The following is a 21,087-nucleotide window of genomic DNA, read 5'->3' as shown; positions in this document are numbered from 1 at the left end:
TGAGTCTCACATTTTAGATAACATGACAGCTGGAAGGAGTCTTAGAGGTCTTTTCCAAAACCCTTCACCCTACAGATGAGAAATGTGGAGGCCAAAGGAGTTTATGAATTGCCAAATGTGGCAAAACTAGGGCTAGAATTCAAGTGTTCTGATGGTAACACAGTGTTCTTTCCATTCTGCATACTCCTCTTGTGACTGGTAAAGAGCAGTGAAGACAGGAGTAAGGAACACTTTACAAGGGTCTGGTGAATGTGCAAAGTGAAGAGGAGGGAAGTCAACAGCCAGATCCTGTATTTACCTTGAGCAGGGCTAGAAGTGGACTTATAAATAGGACATTGACATTAGTGGACCATATGTAGGGTTGTTGGACTATGCCCTCAACGCATTGGTCAATAAAGTTTTATAAAGCAACTTTGAACTAGTTTTTTGCTTTTTGAATTTTGAAGAAAAGAGTTGGCGTGCCACTAGATTGCATTACTAGTTCTGTCTTGAGCTTGCTCAGTGATACTAAATGCCTCAGTTGATCTGTTTTACTTTATGCATCTGCATACCAACTCTAATTCTACTTACACAAGTGTTTATAAAGTTTGTTTAGGGCTTTTAATAGACTTTGATCTCAGATGAAAGGCTGGAGAGAGCATAAATTGTCATTATTAGCACTATTAATATAAATATCCGAAGTGGTCTTATGTTAATTATTTAACATTAGTGAATGATTTCAACCTATCATTGCCCCCAATTACATTATATTTGAACATCAAACAGTAAAAGGCCAAACCATCAAAATAGCCCTTCCCTCATTATTCTCTTCAGGCTCTGTTCCTAATTATTTTGCATAGCTGGTATTACATAAATGGTTTTCTGGAGCTTTTTCAGTGTTTTTCACTATTGTCCTTTCCCTCTCTACCTATCCACGGCAAAGGCCAGTGAAACACATCCTTGACTTGTTTGTTTCATTGTCATCAGACATTAACCAGATTGTCTACAACACATTAAGGATAGACTCACTGACAAAACACCTGGAGTCCCTGAAGGACTCCCTTTAAATTTTTTCAGAGAACTTTCTGTCTTCATCATTTGCATTTCTCTATCATTTCTAACTCAGAACTTGTTTTGTTCTCTAATACCTCAAAGCTCCTCATTAGACATTTGTTTAGTCTTGGAGAAGAGTGGATTTGTTCACAGTTGAGTGAGAGGGAAACGCAAGGCAGGTGACCTCCAGATTTCTTAAAGAAAGATTAGGATTTGGTGGACTGGGAGGTAGATCTGGTTGTGAGCCCTGGCTCTTTGACAGCGGCAACTCCCTGAACTTCTCTGAGCCTTCTTTTTCTGTTAGCTATAAAATGAGCTCAGTACTTGTCCTGCTTGTCTCATCGTTTTGCAGAGAAGTGCAAATGAGATAATGGATAAGAAAGTCCTCTTCTAATTTTTAAAAATACTCCTCCCTTATGTGTGCGTTACCTTCACCAGTCACAGAAGCAGTATATGGACTAGAAAGTTTGGGCTCATTCATCAGGACATTAGAACTTTGGTCTGAGTTTCACCACACAGGTTATGTGTCTAGACAAACTATGTTATCTGAAATTTACCTCCCAAAATATAAATAGCTTGTTTCAAACGTTGGCTCTAAGACATACAGATTTACGGATCTTACTAATGATCCTGATAATTTTATTTATTTTTTTAAAGATTTTATTTATTTATTTGACAGAGCAAGAGAGCACAAGCAGGGAGAACAGGGGGGACAGCAGAGGGAGAGGGAGAAGCAGGCTCCCCCTGAGCAGGGAACCTGACGCAGGGCTCCATCCCAGGACCCTGAGATCATGACCTGAGCTGAAGGCAGATGCTTAACTGTCTGAGCCACCCAGGCACTCCGATCCTGATAATTTTAGTTCAGCCCCCAGATTTGGTTGACCTGGGATAGGACCCAGTCTATTTTCAAGCTCCCCCAGATGATTCTAATGTGCAGTTATGGCTGAAAATGGCTGACTTTGGCCATTGTCAACGTGCCCTTTAAGAATATGCCTTATGGTCCATTACCTAGGGCCCGGTGCTACTCTGCCTTCATGTCTATTGGATTTAGTCCTATTCATTTCCACTGAATTAATTTCATGCCTTTTTGACTGCTAATATCATATATTCTGTCTCTAGTATTTCTTCTTTCTAATCTACCAAAACAGTTGTAAGATTCTTTCTCAGACACTGTTTTCCTTAATTTTTCAAACTTCTTACTAAAATTTAAATTTGCCAGACCTAACTTCAAGGGCAAATTTATCTAATCAGGAATTTGCCAAATGACTAATTCTCTGATTTTAACAAATTTTGACAAACCAGGCAGTTTATAAAAACAACACTTTCGGAAACTGTATGAACATTTACAAAACAAGTTGTTTTGTACATCAGTATGTTGGGAAAATTGGCTCTTTTATCAATTTGCTTTTGGCATAGCGACTAAGATTTCGTCGATTACCTGCCTTCCTCATTTCTTCTTTCTCCTTGTACTACCTTTGTGTTGATCCCCTTCATAGCATCACACTTGTTACCTTTCAGCCACTCCTCCATTCAACATGTGACAACCAGATGGATGCTCCGCGTACAGGACTGAGTGGGAAGCTAGCCTTCTTGCAAGGCAGTGCCATACACATGCTTCATGAATTGTCAGACTTCCTATCAGGCCCCCCCTGCCCCCGGAGCAGTTTAGGAAGTCTCCAGGGAAAGAGAAATTTGGCACTAAATGGATAAAGAGGATTCTGAGAGGTGATGATAACAGGTGAAAAGCTTTAAAAGGGTGATTTAATCTTCACTATACCAATTGGACCCAGTCTTGGTCTTTCCATTCCTTTTGGTAAGGACTGATTTTTTTGTCATTGTTTTTACTGTTATTCTTTTTAAAATATCTTTCAAAGAATAAAGAGAGATTTTCCTCACTTTTAAAAGAGAAAAAACTGATTGTATCTTGCAAATACCACATGGGTCTATTGTACCATGTTATAAATATAAGATACATAATGGATCTTGGTGAGCTTATTTTCTTGAAACATTTTTCCTGTTTCACCATCCTAGGAATTATTGCTATTCATCGATTGTTTCCGACTATGCTAGGAAAAACTAAAATAGTATGAAAGTGGAGGAATAATGGAATCACACAGAAGGATTTGCAAAAAATGAACTAAATCATTACTATTACATAATATTTCAGTTTTCTTACTGTGTTGTCCAAAGTCTGTCAAGAAATGAAAAGATTTTTCCCTATCTGTACTTCACCAGGTTATCCTGACACACTTTGATGGATGCTGGAAAAGGACACAAGGCAAAAGACTTTTATTATTCACGGCACAGCAGGCCCCATGAACTACATACATGTTTGTGTCTTCCCTTTGCTTCTCAAGTCCCATAGAGGCAATGCATATGAGTCTAGGTGGTTGTTCCACACGAAGTGAATTTGTGTTATAGCTGAGGAACCCTAAAGTTATGCAACCCCCAGTCTTATCAAGAGAACTACAAGAAATCTTATCCAACCTCTGTACCGGAGGTGGACACTGTCTCTGTTTGCTATACGAATATCCTTGAAAAGCTATTCTAGGATAAAATCTATCCCAAGATATGTAGCAGTGTCATGGAGAAGTACCTCCCAAGTGTTCTATTACCTTTCAAGAAGAAGCTTTGTAGTGTTTTTCATTATTATTATTACTTTTATTGAACGGAGGTTGAGAATTCAGAATTTCTCATTTTCTTCTGTAATGACAAAGAGAAGGAAACTGACAGAGGAAAACATTTCACAGTTATTAGATGAATCAGAAGATGAATATAAAGAGACAGATAGCGGCACTCTAGAAACTAATGAAGATGATGAAATTGATTGTATAAGCAAAAAGTCAGATTATGAGTCTTCAAATGATAATATCCTAGATGAATTTTGTAAATTGAAGAATCAATGAATGAACAATATATTTCTAAGGACAAAAAGGAAATAGGATAGTCTCATCCAGTTAGTTATTCAACAAGAAGGACTTCATCATGTAATATTTTGCAACAAGAATCTGGACCAGCCCATTTTGCTAAAAAAAATGTATTTAATACTCTTTCAATTTATGTTTTTTCACCAAAATTTACTTTATATGGCTCATAAGTGGGCAAATGTTGAAAGCAGGTTGTATAAAAATGGGATTAGAAGGAGAAGATGTACACAAAAGAAAACTTTTGTTGGATTGACCATTCTAATTGATGCTTATAAATCTACAAAATGCAAAATTTATAATTATGTACTGAAAAGTAGCTTTATCAATTTAAGACACTTAAAAGCGGTCATATTTTTGGAAGTATTGTGTTTTGAAGATGCAGGTGCAAGAATAATGAGCCAGAAGTAATGGTAAACTAGGACTCATTAGAAATATATTTGAAATCTGAAATCATTATTTATAAGATGGGTATTTTCCAGAATTGTGAATGATAGTTCATCAGAAGTCAGTTGCATTCATGCCTTTCATACCAGGGAAGATATAATATGCTTAAATTCTTACTAAAATTTCTAACAGTTATTCTTTACTATCTTTCTCTAAATTATTTATCATATAATTAAGATTTTTTTTAAAAAAAAACTTCACCCATTGGACCAGAGTAAATGGCGATGACTCATTTTTCTGATACACTGAAGAATAAGCAGAAGTACTTTGTTGTGTTCCAGGATCTGGGAGCAAAGTGTCGTTCTGTATTCCCTTCTTTTTGTTTGTTTGTTGTTTGTTTGCTTTTGTTACAAATGAATCTCCTATGGTTTCCACAGTGTGCAAATTGCAACTGGCTTCAAATGATATTACAGTAAATTTGATAGAACAGGTTCATTATCAATAGGTATCTTGTTTGCATCCCTAGAAAGTTCCTTTAAATCACTGGATTTCCTCTAAGTTTAAGAGAGAGAGAGCATATTTATATTTAAAGTAGTGTTCTGCATGACTTTGTGATATGTATCTATGTCTGCACCTTCTTAGAAATAATATAGAACAAACCTCTCACCTTTGGTCTCCAACTAAAGGGGGGGAGGGTAAAGAGTATAAAGCAATATAAAATACTTCACATTTGTGTTTCTGACTGGTACTTCTCAAGGGTATCCTGCCCTAGTATATCCCAAGAAAATGCAGAGAGCAGGCATCCTCAGAGTTGAATACTTTTCTCACATAATTTGATTTATTGTCGCAACTTCATTATTTCTTTTAAGAGTGTATCCCAGAACTCCTGGCACACCCATGTTCACTGGAGAACATCTGAGATCATTCCCAAATTGAATACAAATTATCTTTTACATTAGCATATTTTAAAAATATCGTTGCATGTATATAGTTACCGGATGGCTGCGAAGCAACTCCAGCAGCAACTTCAATAAGTATTTATTGAGTAGCTGTTCTGTATTAACACCATAGATCCAAAGAATAGTAAGCTTTAGTCACTATACTTGAAATTTCCCAGTTTAATGGTGAAAAAAGTCAGTTAATGAAACATTACAGTGCAAGCAATATACATATTTCTCTCTATTGCCCTAATAACTTATTTTCATTCAGGAAGCAAAAGAATGTGCTTGAACCAAATCTGGGCACCTTTAGCAGAATGAAGTCTGATGTAGTGATGTTATATAGCTTGATTTGCACATAGTAAGTGCTTAGTAATTCTTGTTGCAGGAAGGGAAGACTGATGTTTCATCTAGTTTCTGTATAGTAAATGTTGTGAAATCCTGCGTAATTTCCCGTCTTGCATGTTCTCTAGAGTTTTCATAGCATACTTTAAATGTCCAAAGTCATGTGGTTTTGGCCACTTCTGTTTTTTTGTATTTTTTTTTAAATGTGTCCAGTAGAGGCTGCAGATCTTGTTCCTTTTAGTTGAGTATATTTAAATGAAGTGCGGGGAGGGAACCTAAGTTCAAAATTTCACATTGTTTTGGCAAGACCAACTCCTTTTCATACTAACCACGAGGCCACAGAGCTTCATTGTTGTCCAGTTAAATGAATGCATGGCTTTCATTTGGAAAAAGAAAAAAAAAACTTTCTAGCAATTTAAGTTTCAGGAAAACAATTGGTTGTGGCAAATGTCAGATGAATTTGCTCACCAAATCATATTGTCAGCTGTTTTATGCCCACTGGCTTTCATAGTCCACCTTTCTCAGCCAATGGCTGAAAATTTAGAAACGGGTTGGCTTTAGTGAAAAATATATACTTTTGCTCACATATACTCCATCTGTGCCCTCTTGCCCTTTGTTCACCATTCAAGACATAGCTTAACAGAGCGTCTCAGACATAGTTAAAGTTCACCTCTAACATTAGTTGTTTAGGTAAGCTACCTGCCAAAATGTATTGCTCTAATGTCAAATTATTAGTACTTTGAACTAAGTATGGCCTGGCAATTGGGATTCCTTAAGAGATAGTTCAGTTGAATTTTCAATGGTTTTAAAATATTCTAGATAGTCTCTGCTTCTGTCTGCTTTGGCAGCAGTCGGCCAGGGGAATGCTTTGTACAAGATCCAAAAGAGTGTTTCTAAGTGTTCAAAAAAGGATTAATTATGAAAGCAAACTCTAAAAGTATAGGCAGGGTTGAGCTCAGTTATTTTTGAATTAAGTCTCAAAGCCACAATGATAAAAATAAAATACCTTGCCTGATTTCTATTTAGATCTGATCTGCCTGTCACCAGAAACTCATCCATATAGGGGATTAACTGTTCACATGCTCTTTCAAAATCCAAGTGCTGTGTGTGGAGTAATGGAAAATGATTAATTTGTTTTGTCATTCTCTTTGAGAACACAGGACATCTCTTAAGAAGAAAATAACCCTTTATTTTGAGAACAGAGAAGATTAATTATATTCAGCTCACCAAGGCGCTTTTAACTGAATTAGCCTGGACCCTACCTCAACCAGAACAATTATCATTCCTTATCAGTGTTCCATGTCAGGACCCTCTGATCCATGTTAAATACAGAAGAGACAACCATGATTGCCTGCACTGGCGTGTCTTGAGGCCTTGGGAAGGGGGCTTTGCAGGATTCAGAGAAATGATTAGCATTGCTCAGTATCTGCCCTGTGTTGGTGTGCCCGTCATGGCCTAGCGTGGCTAAGCCCCTGCCGGCTCGTCCACAGGAAGAGGGTGCCGTCCACATCAAAGGCTTCCTGCTCCAGCTTCTTAGGTCCACAAGAGGGTCTTATTTCTCGTCTTCCTGTGTCTTAACTCTTGTCTACACTTTTTCACTCAACTTTACAGTCCCTCATTTTTCTTCCAGTTCTGTTTTTTGTTGTTATTTCTTCAATTTTGAGTCTGTTTAGAAACATTCTCTATACCTCAAAAACAGTTGCTTTTTAAGTTCTACCTTTAAAAAACAAATCTGTAGTGTATTTTTCTTTCCACGACATGTCTGAGTTCTAATTGTGCCTTTATTGATCTTTGTGTTGAGAAGAGTTTTTCCCCCCCATTAAACTAAAATATATTGTGTGTTGATGCTAAGTACTTAGCACTAGAAATATAGGGAAAAATACAGTCCTGCCTTTAAGGCATTTGCTGTCTGCCAAAAGGGACAAGCAAGCACACAGTTAGGAAATGTTAGACACAGGACAGGAGACGTGTGCGTAGGAAGCACGGAGGATAGGCACCTAACCCAGACTTTAGGGGAGCCTTTCACAGAAGAGTAACTAGGATTATCATTGTAACAATAGCTAGTGCTTCCTGAGTGCTTACTAGTGTCCCTCCCTGCTCTAAGTACTTTACATGCGCCGATATATTTGGTCCTTAAAATAATTCTACACTATGAGTATTATTATCATTCCTATTTATAAATGAGGATATTGAGTCCCAGTGCAGAGGGATCTGGGAACTTCCCTAGAGACACATAGCTAGCAGGTGACTAAATCAGGATTTCAGGTCAAGCTGCCCAGCCTCAAGAGCCCATGCTTCTAACTGCCATGTTAGAGAAGGTAGCGACCAAGCCAAGTCTTGCAGAAGGAGAATCCGTGAGCTAATTTAAGCAGTGTGTGGAGAACATTCAGACAGATGGGCTTCATGTGCAAAGTCATGATTGCACAGAAGCTTTTTGGACAGAAACAGAAGTATGGAGTAATATTCATGATAATAGAACTGGAAGCCGATTAGCAGTATTTAGATGGATATATATGAATGAATGTATATATGCATATTTAAGGGCAGTTATAAAGTGAAAAAAAAAATGGAAAGCAATTCTTCCCCTGCTTTTGGAAGTATCTGTTCTAAAAATACAAAATGGTAACTATCTGGAGTTTTTTGCTGGGGCAAACACCCAAGAAGATCAAAAATGTCTTTCTTCCTGTTTTTCTTATGTAAGCATTAGCTTTGCTTTCTGCTATAAGGGAGTGAAGGTTTTTCCAACCCACAGGTGTTCTTGGGTATGTATTAACTCTCAAAATCCCATATGTGATTTTCTCCTTATTTTACTTTCTCTTTATAAAACCATGTTTTACATTCTTTCCAACCTCTTAGGCTTAAAAATCAGACCTCCAACATACTGTGGAAAAGAAGATAAAGCCACAGTGACTAAAGCTACAGTCAGAAGGTCTCTTAGAGATTTTTAGATCTTACTTTCCCATTTCCCTGATTGGGAAACTGAAGCCCATGGGTTAAATTATTTTCCCGGTTCTTGCAACTGGTTATGGCAAAGTAGGATAGAACTTTGTATCTCCTGGTTTCTAATCAGTGATTTTTTCCACTGTATCTTGCTGCCTCACCTCAGATAGAAGACTACCACAATAAAAATGTTATCTGATTAATCTAAATAACGTTATTAGAGAAACCATTTTGTGGACATTTAGGACATTTTCAGATGCTTACAGTCAGAAAGTACGTTTTAGGGTAAATCAAGGGCTTTTGATATGGCACCAGTCACTTTCTAGGGATACGGTGCATTGTCTCAGTAAATTTCTCATGGAGCTGCACCCAGATGGTGACTGTGAGGTGGGTCTCAGAGTGTCTACTGCTCAGCAGGACTCTAACTTGGGAATGAGATGCCTGTCTCGCCCTCTCACAGTTCCCCCAGACTCCAGGAGTTCTCCTGCATGGGGGTGAGGGACTAGCAATCTGAAAACTATATCAGAGGGTTTACTTTGGGCTGTAAATAAAAGCGTATCATTCCTCTGCTCAAAGTCCTCAGAAGACCTTTGATCTCATCCAGAATTAAATATAAAAAGTTTACTGCAGCCAACAGGCCCGCTTTAGATCTTGCCCCAAAGGTATCTTTGGCCTCATCTTATTGTATGCTCTCAGCTCACTATAGAAGAACAATGTCCGATTTAGAGGAGGCATTCACTAAATGTCTGCAGATTGAATAAATGGATGAGAACGTTTCCATCACTAAATAAGACTCATTCATTCATTCATTCATTCATTCATTCATTCATTCATTCATCTATTCAAGAAGTAATTATTGAATACCACCTCTATGGAAGCACTGGGTAGAGTGCTGGGGGCATGGTGGCCAGTGAAGACAGATATGTCTTACCTTGTGATGCTTATTTCCCAGTGTCAGCATGACCATTAATCAAATAATCACACAAATATTCTGGTAGTGTTGTAAAGGAAAGGCTCAGGGTGCAGTGGAGAGCTCGTTTGATGGGATCAGTAATGGAAGGGGAGCCTTCCCTAAGGAAGTAATAAAAGATAATAAAATGTAACCAGTTTACTTAAGATTTGTATATTTCATTGAACATAAATTTTACATTTAAAAATTAAAAATCCAAGTGGAGCTGATGATATGCATGCTGAAGTCTGTAGGGGAAAGTGTACTAATGTATATAATTTACTTTGTAAGGCATTCAAAAAATAAGTTGGGTTAGTGGATACACAGGGATAGATAAATGGATTAATATGTGGTAAAGCAAATATAATGAAATGCTAATAGTAGAATCTAGATGATGAGTATATGGGTGATCTCTGTAACTTTCTTTCAGATTTCCAATATGCTTGAAAGTGCTCGTAATGTTGGGGGTAAAAATTTTAGCCAGATAAGGAAACTGGAGGGAACGTTCTCCACTGAGGGCACAGTATGTATAAAAGTATTTATGTGCCATTACACTCCTATTACTTTTGTGTTTTGGATAATGTCTGTAGAACAGCAAATGTATTTCTAAACATTGGATATAGCTTTAATTAAGTTTGCCTTGTTTCTGCATCAAACTCTGTGACAGATTTTTATTAGTTGTAATTTTAGACTGTCACTGACCTCCTCTTCTGCATTTGAGAATTACCGGAGTTGACAGTACCTCACAAATCAGCCTTTTTAAAATATCTGCTGTTTGGAAAGTATTTGACAACTTCCAGTGTGCTTTCACATTCACTCTTTTACTTAATAGTAACAGCTACCCTGTGGGTATGAGATAATAAAGACCATCACTATTTATCCCCATTTTGCAAATAAAAGACTGAAGCCTAGAAGGGCAGGGAAAAGTGATATTCCCCAAACCACAAAAACATGAGTAACATTATTGGAACTACGCATATCCACAAATCAGGTATGCGGATTTCGGGTTCAGCATGCCTTCCACCTCACCACTGTTCTTCATCTGCCAGAGTGAAACGCGCGCCTGGGAACAATAAATCAGAAGCGCGGTCTCTTTACCTGCCACCGTAGCAGAAGTGGCTAAACCCCATCACTTCCAGGAAGTCTTTGCATATACTGTGTGCCCCTGGCTAACATGCAATCACAGCTGGGAGGCAAATGTTCTTAAAATTCTTGGCCTTGGGAATAAATTTTATTTTCAATTTTAAGAAATAAAGTGATGTCACAGAAATTAGATTGTGGATCTCAAGACCCTCCTGCCTGTGGACCGGGGGGTAAGGACATACAGAGAACACTAAACTCGTCCTCACTTGTCTTCAGATGTGATTTTTCCCTCACATCAGGGAGTGGCAAGAAAATCATAGAAAGAGAATCTCAAGGGGAAGAGATATGTTTGTTTATTCCTTCTGTCTTCCCTTCAACTCATTCTTGGTATTACTGAAAAAACCCTCCCCAATTAATCTAAAAATAAGATCATGGGTTGACTATGACTTATAATTTGGTCATGTCTAAAAATAAGAAAGCAGTAATCTGGAATAGCAAATTCTGTAAGTTTTGTATAGTTCACTTAAAAATATTGTGAATGAGAGTTGGAAAAGATCTAGAAACCCTTCTTCATTCTAGTTTTTAATGAAGATATGCCACCTGTTCTCAAATTTTATAGACGGGTGCTTTTAAAAGGAGCTCTACTACTTGTAAATAGAATGGTGTTATATGAAGACATAGAATTTGTTGTTGACAAAAATTCTGCATTTTAGCTCAAATATAGTCACTGAGGTCATTTTGCCACATGAACTGGTGTTTTTATATAACAAGCCTTGTTTACCCTCTTACTCCAAGATACACATAAACACTTGTATCTAAGTGGGTGTCTGATTTTTAGAACTCTCTTAAAGTACACAATCTAGAAATAGAGGACTTTTCTGGTATTCCGAGAAATCCACACAACTCCGAGCACTGAGGCCTCTCTGAAGGATGTACGTCCACAAAATAACTTGCCGGCCTAGTCTCTGCTACTGTTCCATTTGGTTTCAGTGAGTGCCTGATACAGTTTGGATGAAAAGAGGGCCCTAGAAAGCCGATACAGCTGTGCTGGATAGAGTCCCCACAAGTAAAAAGGCAGACAGTCTGTCCTTTTTATGATTTCACCCTTCCTCCCCTTGAAATTTGTTTACTCAGGTCCTCTTACCAGCTTTCAGCCATTTGTCAAGAAAGTTTTGCAGTGGATCTCTTTCCAAATGAAATAGAATTGCATTTTTGAACCCAAATAAACTGCTTCATAACCTTGTTTATTTAACATCTGTATAATGCCAAAAATGCACACACTTACTTTTAAAATAAAAATATAGCATCTCCTTTAATTTATCATCTAAACCTCAAAACGTATGATTGCAGTAGCACTCTCAGAAAATGGTAGTTGTTATATGTTCCGAAGAAAATAAACACATGTGCATTTTTACAAAGAGAAGGATATTTACCAAAGTATACCCATGGTTAAATCTGTTTCTTTAAGCTTTCTCTGCAGGAGACAGGAAACTAACAACCGCAGTGAAGCCCCTTTCTAGTTCCTAATTGCTGCTACTTACGTTGTCATACTACATTCATTATTCAATTTCCCTGTAGTCTGAAACAAAGGAACAACTAAGGAAAAATATACCGTCGACCAGTACAAACTGCTCAAGTACATGGCAGTTTGGTGTGTGTTGAAGATTCTGGAATAGAAAAATTGCCAGCTTATTCTTTGCCCTCTTGGACAGATTGATAGCTAACCCTGCCTGTAGGTGCAAAAGCCACAGAACCAAGTGGACACGATTTCTGAATTTCACTGTTGTTCCTACCACTTGATCTTGCCTTAGTCTACAGAAAATAAATGAAACCTCAAACTTCCGCTTCTCAGGTTTTAATAAAGAAGCCAAGATTTGGTGGGTCAGTCAGAGAGTGGTAACTCTGCCTTTGTCTTTACAGCCAACATTTACCAGAGCACCTCTCGTGGCCAGATAGTGTGCTATGCTGTTGCAAAATGTTACGAAAAAAGAAATAAGGGTGTGTTAGTGAGTATCAAAAAACTGAATCTCATAGCTAACTTCAAAGGAAAAGAAGGAAAATCCTGAGCCCTTCTGTGCTGGTGTGTGCTTGGATGCGTGGTCTGGAGCACAGACTCTTCTGCTCTGGCCCGATGAACCTGTTCCCGTGTGCATCTTGAAATGTCTCTTCCATTAATAAGCCAATCAGGGACATAACTCCAAAGTTCTGGGTGCCAAAATTTGATAGCTGGAGAGGGATTAGGAATTTACATTAAACAGTGTTTCAGGTCCTGGGGATTTACCATGAAAGTATTTCTATAATAAGAACACTGCCATTTCTGAATTCTAACTGCTTGGATTTGTATCCCAGATTTGCCGCCACATGACTGACGAGGTTATTTACACCTTGGTTCTCAGTTGCTTCATCTGTATAATGGGAATAACAATAATATCTACAGCATACGATGGTGTGAGGATTAAGAAGTATATTCGAAACGGAGTTACCTTTTTATGGTTCAGTCTTGCATCACGCTACTAAACAGAATTAGGAGTAATTGATCATTTGCTTTGCCACTGCTCTTAGCTCAGTGGAAGTCCAGCTCCTTAAGTCTCTGAGCTAAACCACGTCTTCTACACAGTGCATTGGTTCTTTATTAAATGGATTCTTAATTGTGAATTTTTGCTTTCAATTTTGATATGAAATTTAGTATCTTGTAAACTTTTCAAAAGAGAAATCGTCTTTAAACCCTTTGGTGTCTCATTTAGTTCTTCTAGAAAATTGACCTAAGAAAATTGAAGACAGGTTAAGCACCTGTCATTTGCTGGTGCCATGACTGAATAAACTGGAGAAATTATTCCCTTAATTCTAGTAGTAGGGACTTGCCCTTTAAAGCATTAAACTGTGTAAAGCAGAAATAATTAACCAACTTAAAAAATAAAAAGTTTCCCTGACTCTGCGTGCGGTATTTTGCCCTAGGAACTAACATGCCGTGTAGGTCCTTATGGCATCTGAAAACCAACAAGTTCCTTATTTAGATTATTCATCTGCTATTGGTTCCATTTTTCCAGCACTGTTAGCTTTTGGGGAAAAGTGAACTTGAAGTGACATGTAATGTGACCAGACTCTAATCATAGAACCTCAGACAATCTCATGTTATTAAAAAAAAAAAAAAAGAGGGAACGTGAGTATGCATAAAGTCTATATGCCAAAGTGATGGTTTTAAGCACACTCACATGCATACAGAGAGAGACAATAATCAGAAAATAAATATACCCCCCAAATATCACTTAATTGTGAAATTATGAGACATGAGATGCCTGCAGGCCTGGACTCATTGTCTTCATTATTTCATATCCTATTGTTGCAGATGCCTTAAAAATCTCAGCATCTGTATATGCAATTTCTTTAAAATAAATGCCGTGGATTTTTTGGTGTAATTCTTGCATCCATTGCATATGCAAATTTCTCCCCTCCGCCACCCCCGTAAGTTAAAAGCTCCTAAAGAACAGGAACTGTGCCATCTCTGTCTTGTGGATCCTTCTGTGATATCTAGATAATACATTTGATGTCACCTGATTGACAAGACTGTAAGGATGAAGGAAAAGGCATGTGTACCAGAAACTATTTCCGATATTGAGGAAGATACTCAGAAACAACACATAAAAGTAGTGTAAAGTAAACCACAACTAAAATAGATAATGAAAAAGTTTAAAGATATTAATGGAGATGTAAGGGATGGGGGAGGAGAGTAGAAAAATAACTGTACTTAAGAAAGTAGGAGCCAAGGAGCTTTTTAAGGTTCACTCAAAAAAAATATAGCCATTTTGAATGTGCATCCAAGAACTATCGAATAGTCAAAATAAACTAGTATGTGAGAATACGCAAGAAAAAATTTCTTCATGCAGTCACCTGGTTGATTGAAAATTTTAAACAAAAATATTTGCATAACATGCTGAATTTTACAGTAGGGAAAGAAATAATGTGCTTATTTTAAGAACAAAATGAGTTTAACATACTTCTCCCTAGTTCAGAGGGTCACTTCTGAAGGAGAAAATTTATGGGATTAAAAAAAGGGAAATAAAGTTTCCAGACTACCAATCTATTGGAATCATTGTTTATGAAGAAGATATTTTTCTGATGCAAAAAAAGTTTGCTTTAAAATCACCATGGCATGGATTGTATTTTATTGTTAAAGGGCCAATATAATTGTTGAGGAAATCTATTAATTTTACTATTGAAATGAATAAAGCACATATGGTGGCTAAAATTACTTGCTCTCCTAAACCTACATGTTGGGGGCCTGTATTAAGAACATGTCATTTTGATAAATCTTTCCTACACACGAAAAAGTTAAATGAAGCCATTTAAAATGCATGGGCGTTTAAGTGAGCACATGCGGCAAAAAAACTAACAAGCATATAAATGTTAAGCAGAAGGAAGAAAATACTAAATCCTTTAAATGGAACTGGAAAAGGAAGATTTTATGAACTTGAAGAAACAGCACATATAACTTCCAGTTTCAAAATGGTGAAGTTAGGGTTTTCTGCTCTCTCAAAAATCACATTAGAAGCATAAGAATATGAACAAAGAGAAACACTGATCTATGCAGTGACAACTAGAAGACGTGTAACTTCCAAGTTGGAGAATACTGAAAAAAAATGATAAAATGACTCAAAACAGAGAAGGTAAAAACGCAAGTGCCTGTCAAAGGGATACCAACAGAAAGCAAATATCATTCACCCAGCAGAATTTTAGGGAGGCTTTTGGATTGGATGTACCATTTAGTACAGAAGGAGAGGATGGAAATGAGTATATTGAAAATGTCTGCAAGGACGAGTTAGACCCGCAACTCTCTGTCTACATCCCAGCCCCAACACAAACCCTGCAGAGACATACGTGTATATTCTGGAGAAGCTCTGGGTTGGAAGTGAAGGCAGACAACAGCATGAGGGTGAGATAGAGGATTTAAAATAAGAAGATTGCGTGTAAGTGGGTATACCAAATGGTGGTAACACCAGTTCCTAATCCTTTCTGGTTCCAGAAAAACTGAACTCCCTCTGAGGAAAAAATCCTCATATATTCATAATTTGGAGCCTCCTCTCACCAAAAAAAAAGAGCCAGTTGACCACCTGTTTATGTCATTCTCAGGCATTATTTTTAATAATTAAGGCATTTATGCCATGTAATAACTAGCAAACCCTGAAATCTCATGGCTTAACATAATAGAGGTTGATGTCTCACTCACATGAAGTCCAATATGGCTGATAGCTCTCCTCTCTCTCGTAGCTCTGCCACCTAAAGCACGTGGCCTCCAAGGTCCTCATGGCAGGGGTTGGGATGGAAGCGGGAACACATAGGCTCTTAATTGACTCCGCTTATAAGTGAGACATGTCACCTGCACTCATGGTGTGTTGTTCAGAACCATTCACGTGGGAGATGTAGGGGAGCAGTACCTGGAATATTGGGTGGCCACGAACTTCTCAACAACGCTGAGCAAACTTACATCCAGGTTCTCACAAGGCACTTCGCTTTGTTCCCAGGCACCAGGCACGGGGTTTGTAGTTTAGTTCATTGAATAATCGCAATTCATTTTAAATATAAAAGCTAATATCTATTGACTAAGAACACATTGATGTGCTGGCCCTGAGACAGGACTAAGAATGCAGAGATGCCTATGATATATTCTCTGGTCTCAAGGTTATTCTACTACTTCTTAGTTCATATTGCCTTTAAAATAATGTTCAGATCATTCCCTCTTAATGTTTGTATTGGTCGGTGTATATCAGTGGCCAGCTAATCAAAGATGAAGTTCTTGATTTATAATCAACAGGATTTTGTGTCCTTGTTGCAAATATTTAATTGCAGATGTTTCTCCCAAGTTTTACGAGAACCTCTTCTTTCTTAACTAAAATAATTGTTGAGCACCCTTTTCTTCTTTGTAACGGCAACACCTGAGGATGTCTAATACGCTCCACAGCGAAGTTACTGCAAATTCATCTGTTTCTCAATATTATTTTGTGCTTTATTTCTGATGTTCATTGAAGCAGGTTTGTAAATTAATATCAATATGAAATGCTCTATAGAAAGTTTCATAGCATATAGTTGAAAGTAATTATCCAGGAAGAGTTTTTATATCTGAATCAGTTTTGCAAATGCATCTCTTATACCCTGTGAAAGGAAATAATTCTCCTGACTGAAAAAAGATGTATGTCTTAGAAATACTATTATATGTTTTTATTGGACTCTCTAAATATATAGCTTGAACTGCTTCTAACCATGGTACAAGTGATTTTTAGTACTTGGATTCGGAGAGTATTGATCAATTTTTTATAATGTTTGGTTTCCTTATGTTTTCTTTTTCAGAGTACCCGAGTGGCCTTGGACCATCTGGAATCTGTGCCTGAGAAACTGAGCTTACTAGAAGATTTCAAAGACTTCAGAGTGAGAAAAAGTTGGCTTGTCTCTTTCAGTATTCTTGTCTGAGTGAGAACGTTTGGCATCTTCCTGATGTGCAGAGAAGATTGTAGGGATGGGAGGAAAAACCAAAAAACACTGGGGACTCTTAATACTCCATCTTACCAGAGTTTATTGACATTTGTTAAGTCAGGATTGAAAATACTGGAATTTATATATTACCAAAGTAGAGGAAAATAGAGACTTTTACCCTCATACTAGAAGCTCATTTGGCTTCCTAAAGCTTTAACTTTAATTTAGAAACACCTAAGATTTAAAAGAGGTTACACATTACATTGACAATAGGTCATTTTTGACAAGCAGTTTTAATTTATGGGCTATCTTCTTTCTTTAATTACAAATTTTCAGAGTACTGTTTGTTTTAGAGATATGATAATACACAGGTTATCTCTATACTATGGTATTTGAATTCAAATCCACAGTTTTAGATTTTATATCCCATGCCATTTATTGTTAGAACTCTAGCCACAAATCATTTCATTATCAAGAAAATTAATTGTCTGTGTGGATTTACCCTACTGTAACTTCTTGAAGTTTTCATAGAGGAGACATGCAAAACAAGTGATTCTGTCACCAGTCCTGCCAGACAAGGTTCAGGCCAGAGAATACCTTGCATATCCCTTTAGGGACACATATATAATGGACAATTGTAGTGATTTATAATACCTTGGGCCATGTGGCTGAAGCTAGCAATGGTGAGATATTCTTTGAAAACCATGAACCTCTTATTTCACATTGGCTTTAAAATATAACTTATGATACATTTAAGTTTTGTTTAGATCTAACATATTATTTGAGAATCTAATGAGTAGGAATACAGCCTGATCCTGCCATGTTGATTATCAGAGGCACTGATACGTGGCTCTCAAGATCTATACTATCTTTTTTTTTTTTTTTAAGATTTTATTTATTTATTTAACAGAGATAGAGACAGCCAGCGAGAGAGGGAACACAAGCAGGGGGAGTGGGAGAAGGAAGAAGCAGGCTCATAGCGGAGGAGCCTGATGTGGGGCTCGATCCCATAACACCAGGATCATGCCCTGAGCCGAAGGCAGACGCTTAATGACTGCGCCACCCAAGCACCCCTCAAGATCTACACTATCTTAAAATAACCTTTCATTAATATTTTGATAGTTCAGTAACTAAACATTGTTGAACAGGATCCAGAAATCTGGGCTATCACAAATAGAACGAACAAAGTGTTTCTAGTACATTTTGCTAAAGTTCTGATTCTTTCTCATGATTTGATTATATATTTGCAGTCTAAATCCCTGTCAGTGATTATGAAACCAGTGTCCAAGGAGATGTGATTTGGACTTACCCTCATATTACCCAATGTGGAGAGCAGGCAATATAGTTACACCCATATCCCTTCCACTTTTTTCTCTGTAGCTAACAGAAGTCATCTAAGGGAAGGAAGGGCAGACAAGAGAAGGTGTTGGAAACATTTGCCACTGAAAAACAGATGTCTAACTTATACCAGCATAAAAAAGAAAAAATTTAACCTCCAGTGACAGCTTATTTTTTCTCCAGGAGTGTACACTGAACAGAATATTCATAAGTGCAATTTAAAAGTTCTCTACTATTACCAAAAGGTTTTATTATTTGTTTTATCATATGGGCTAGTGATTATCTACAAGTCTAGCTTATATATACACACATGTATGAAGATGCCTATATAGTGAAGTTTTTAGGGAGAGTATTTTTCAAAGTTCGTACTTGTAGTTTCCAAAATTAGTCATTAAAATTGAAACCTTTAGCTTTAAATGGAAAGGAGTTCATTAGCAAGTATTCTGCACTACTATGGAGCAGGCAGTAGCTACATTTTACACTATATTATATTTATTTTCAGATCCTCAGGGACACCCTACACATGGGCATTCCGCCCCCCCCAATTTAAAGCCAAAGAAACTGAAGCTTGGAGTATGTAAAGTCGTTGGAACTGGGATCTAGTTCCGTTTATTAACTACAAAGCCCATTTTCTTTGCCTTAACTGCCTCTAGCTTGAAACCCACTCTCTATGTACTCTCAAGTCCCCTCTGTGATTAGAAAGAGCTTATTTAGTCAACTTAATGGAAACAACTAGATGTGGTCTTAAATAAAAATGCATAAAGCCTTTAGATTATGAGATGTAGTTTATGTTTTTCAAACACCTAAAACTTTCTAAAAATCAGGATGCTGTCAACAAGAGCCCAAAGCCATAAGCTCTGATCCGAGCTCATGTACTCGGATCAAAATTACTTAATATCTTTGGTATTTCCTCATCCCTAGAATGAGGGGCTTGAGCAATATTATCTTTATGGTTCCTACTCACACTGGCATTACTAGCATCTACATGAAGATATATTTCACGTGTATATTTCTTGATAATACTATAGTCTATGACTAAGTAAGTATAAGCTATAGTAAATACAAATCTCATCCTATTTACATAGTCTTGGCTTTTTTCTTTAAACATGTCATAGACCCTCTCATTTTTTTTAACCTTGTTTTGAAAGAAGTGGTTCAGCCCTACAATTCCACATTTAAACTTTACATATTTGGTATGGTAGAAAGGAAATAGCTTTGGGCTTCAAGCCCAATCTGTCACAAATTACCTAGTCTTGGGCAAATAATTCTTAACTTCCACTGGGCTATAACTTTTTATATATATAAATGAGAACTTTGGAATTCTAATACCCCTCCAGCTTGAACACTCAATAAGTTCCTTGGGACTATTTGGGGAACTAAATCCTATAGATAATTTTTCTTACATATGCAAATCAGTTGCCCTCATTTTATTCTAGTTTCTCCCTAATCCGTAATAGAAATGTCTAAATAACTGGGTGTCATGACTGCGATGTTCCATCCTCTCCCCAAGAAATGGAGGAAGGGAAGAAGGGAAGGACGGGGGGAAAAGAAGAATGAATGAATGAATGAATGAATGAATGAATGAATGAGTTTGACATTTTTCTTTCTTAATTTCTTTACTACCTGAATCTTTTTATGCTTTTGAGAACAGATGAAGTATCCTTCAGTTTAAAAATCTACATAATATATTGGTTAGCAGGGTAGAATGTTGTTTAAGAATTAATGATGAAAGAGGACTGTAGTTTTAAAGGTAACTTTTTTTTGAAGATTTCATTTATTTATTTAAGAGAGAGAGTGTGTGCATGTGCAAGGTGGGGAGGGGCAGAGGGAGAGGGAGAGAGAGGATCTGGAGCAGACTCCACACTGAGTATAGAGCCCACCCCACGTGGGGCTTGATCCCACGACCATGAGATCATGACCTGAGCTGAAAGCAAGAGTCAGATGCTTACCTGACTGAGCCACCCAGGCATCAGGACTGGTTGTGAAAAGAATGCACATAACCAAAGTGGGACTCTGTTTTTATTTTTAAGGTAGCGTAGAGCCACCATCTTCTTCTTTCTCCTTGGCCAACTATCGTTGCCCCAGATCTTTCTAACCACCTATAATTATCAATACTTTCTTATTCTTATTTCAAGTACTGATTTTCCTTTCATATACTGGTTTTGACTTTTTTTTTTTTCAGGATTCCCACAGTTTTTCTGAGAGAATTGATGGGAGATATTCTAAATACAGAGCTCACAGAGAATCTCTTCAGCAGCGCCGAGATGACAGCAAGTACAGAGTCAGAGGCTTCAAAGTAATGTCCTTTATATACATTTTCATCTTTGAGCATTATCCATGTTTGTGGCTACAGCCTTCTAAGCTGCCCCTGCAGAGTAAGGGTGCTTGTAAAAGAAAAGATATTCCTTAATCTTCAATTCCATGGGAGTAGAGAATAAAATTTCCAGAGATCGTACCTATAATTTTTTACTTGGGAACTATCTCTGATTTTATGCCATTGTTGCTAAACATGTTGTCTGTCTCTGGCATTGATGTTGCTTAAGAAATCATGTGCCAGGAGAACCCTGGTGTCTTGGTTGGTCAGAGGCTCAGCATAGGTGGTTGCCCTCCTCTGTGCGTAAGTCTAGCTACTCTCAGTGCTGAAGTCTCCAGAAGGTCAGGTAACACATAGTACTTTGTAAACTAT

At 37.4% G+C, this 21,087-nt stretch overlaps 1 protein-coding gene across 4 annotated transcripts in view; it reads left to right on the top strand.

The window, feature by feature from the left end:
* Positions 1–21,087, top strand: part of CEP128 (centrosomal protein 128) — a 375,253-nt gene that overhangs the window by 328,406 nt on the left and 25,760 nt on the right. For 3 of the 4 annotated variants that reach the window (XM_045807714.2, XM_045807712.2, XM_045807713.2), the window contains 2 exons: positions 16,941–17,018; positions 20,584–20,697. In XM_045807714.2, the coding sequence (XP_045663670.2) occupies positions 16,941–17,018; positions 20,584–20,697 (192 nt within the window). Of the gene's footprint in view, positions 1–9,945; positions 10,051–16,940; positions 17,019–20,583; positions 20,698–21,087 lie in introns of all 4 variants that reach the window. The other variant, XM_087856159.1, reaches the window with a different exon arrangement.

This window comes from Ursus americanus, chromosome 26 (assembly GCF_024610735.1).
Source record: "Ursus americanus isolate L20-20 chromosome 26, mUrsAme1.1.p, whole genome shotgun sequence".
NCBI classification, from domain to species: domain Eukaryota; kingdom Metazoa; phylum Chordata; class Mammalia; order Carnivora; family Ursidae; genus Ursus; species Ursus americanus.
The sequence above is the reverse complement of the archived record's forward strand: the minus strand, read 5'-3'. Positions and strand labels throughout refer to the sequence as shown.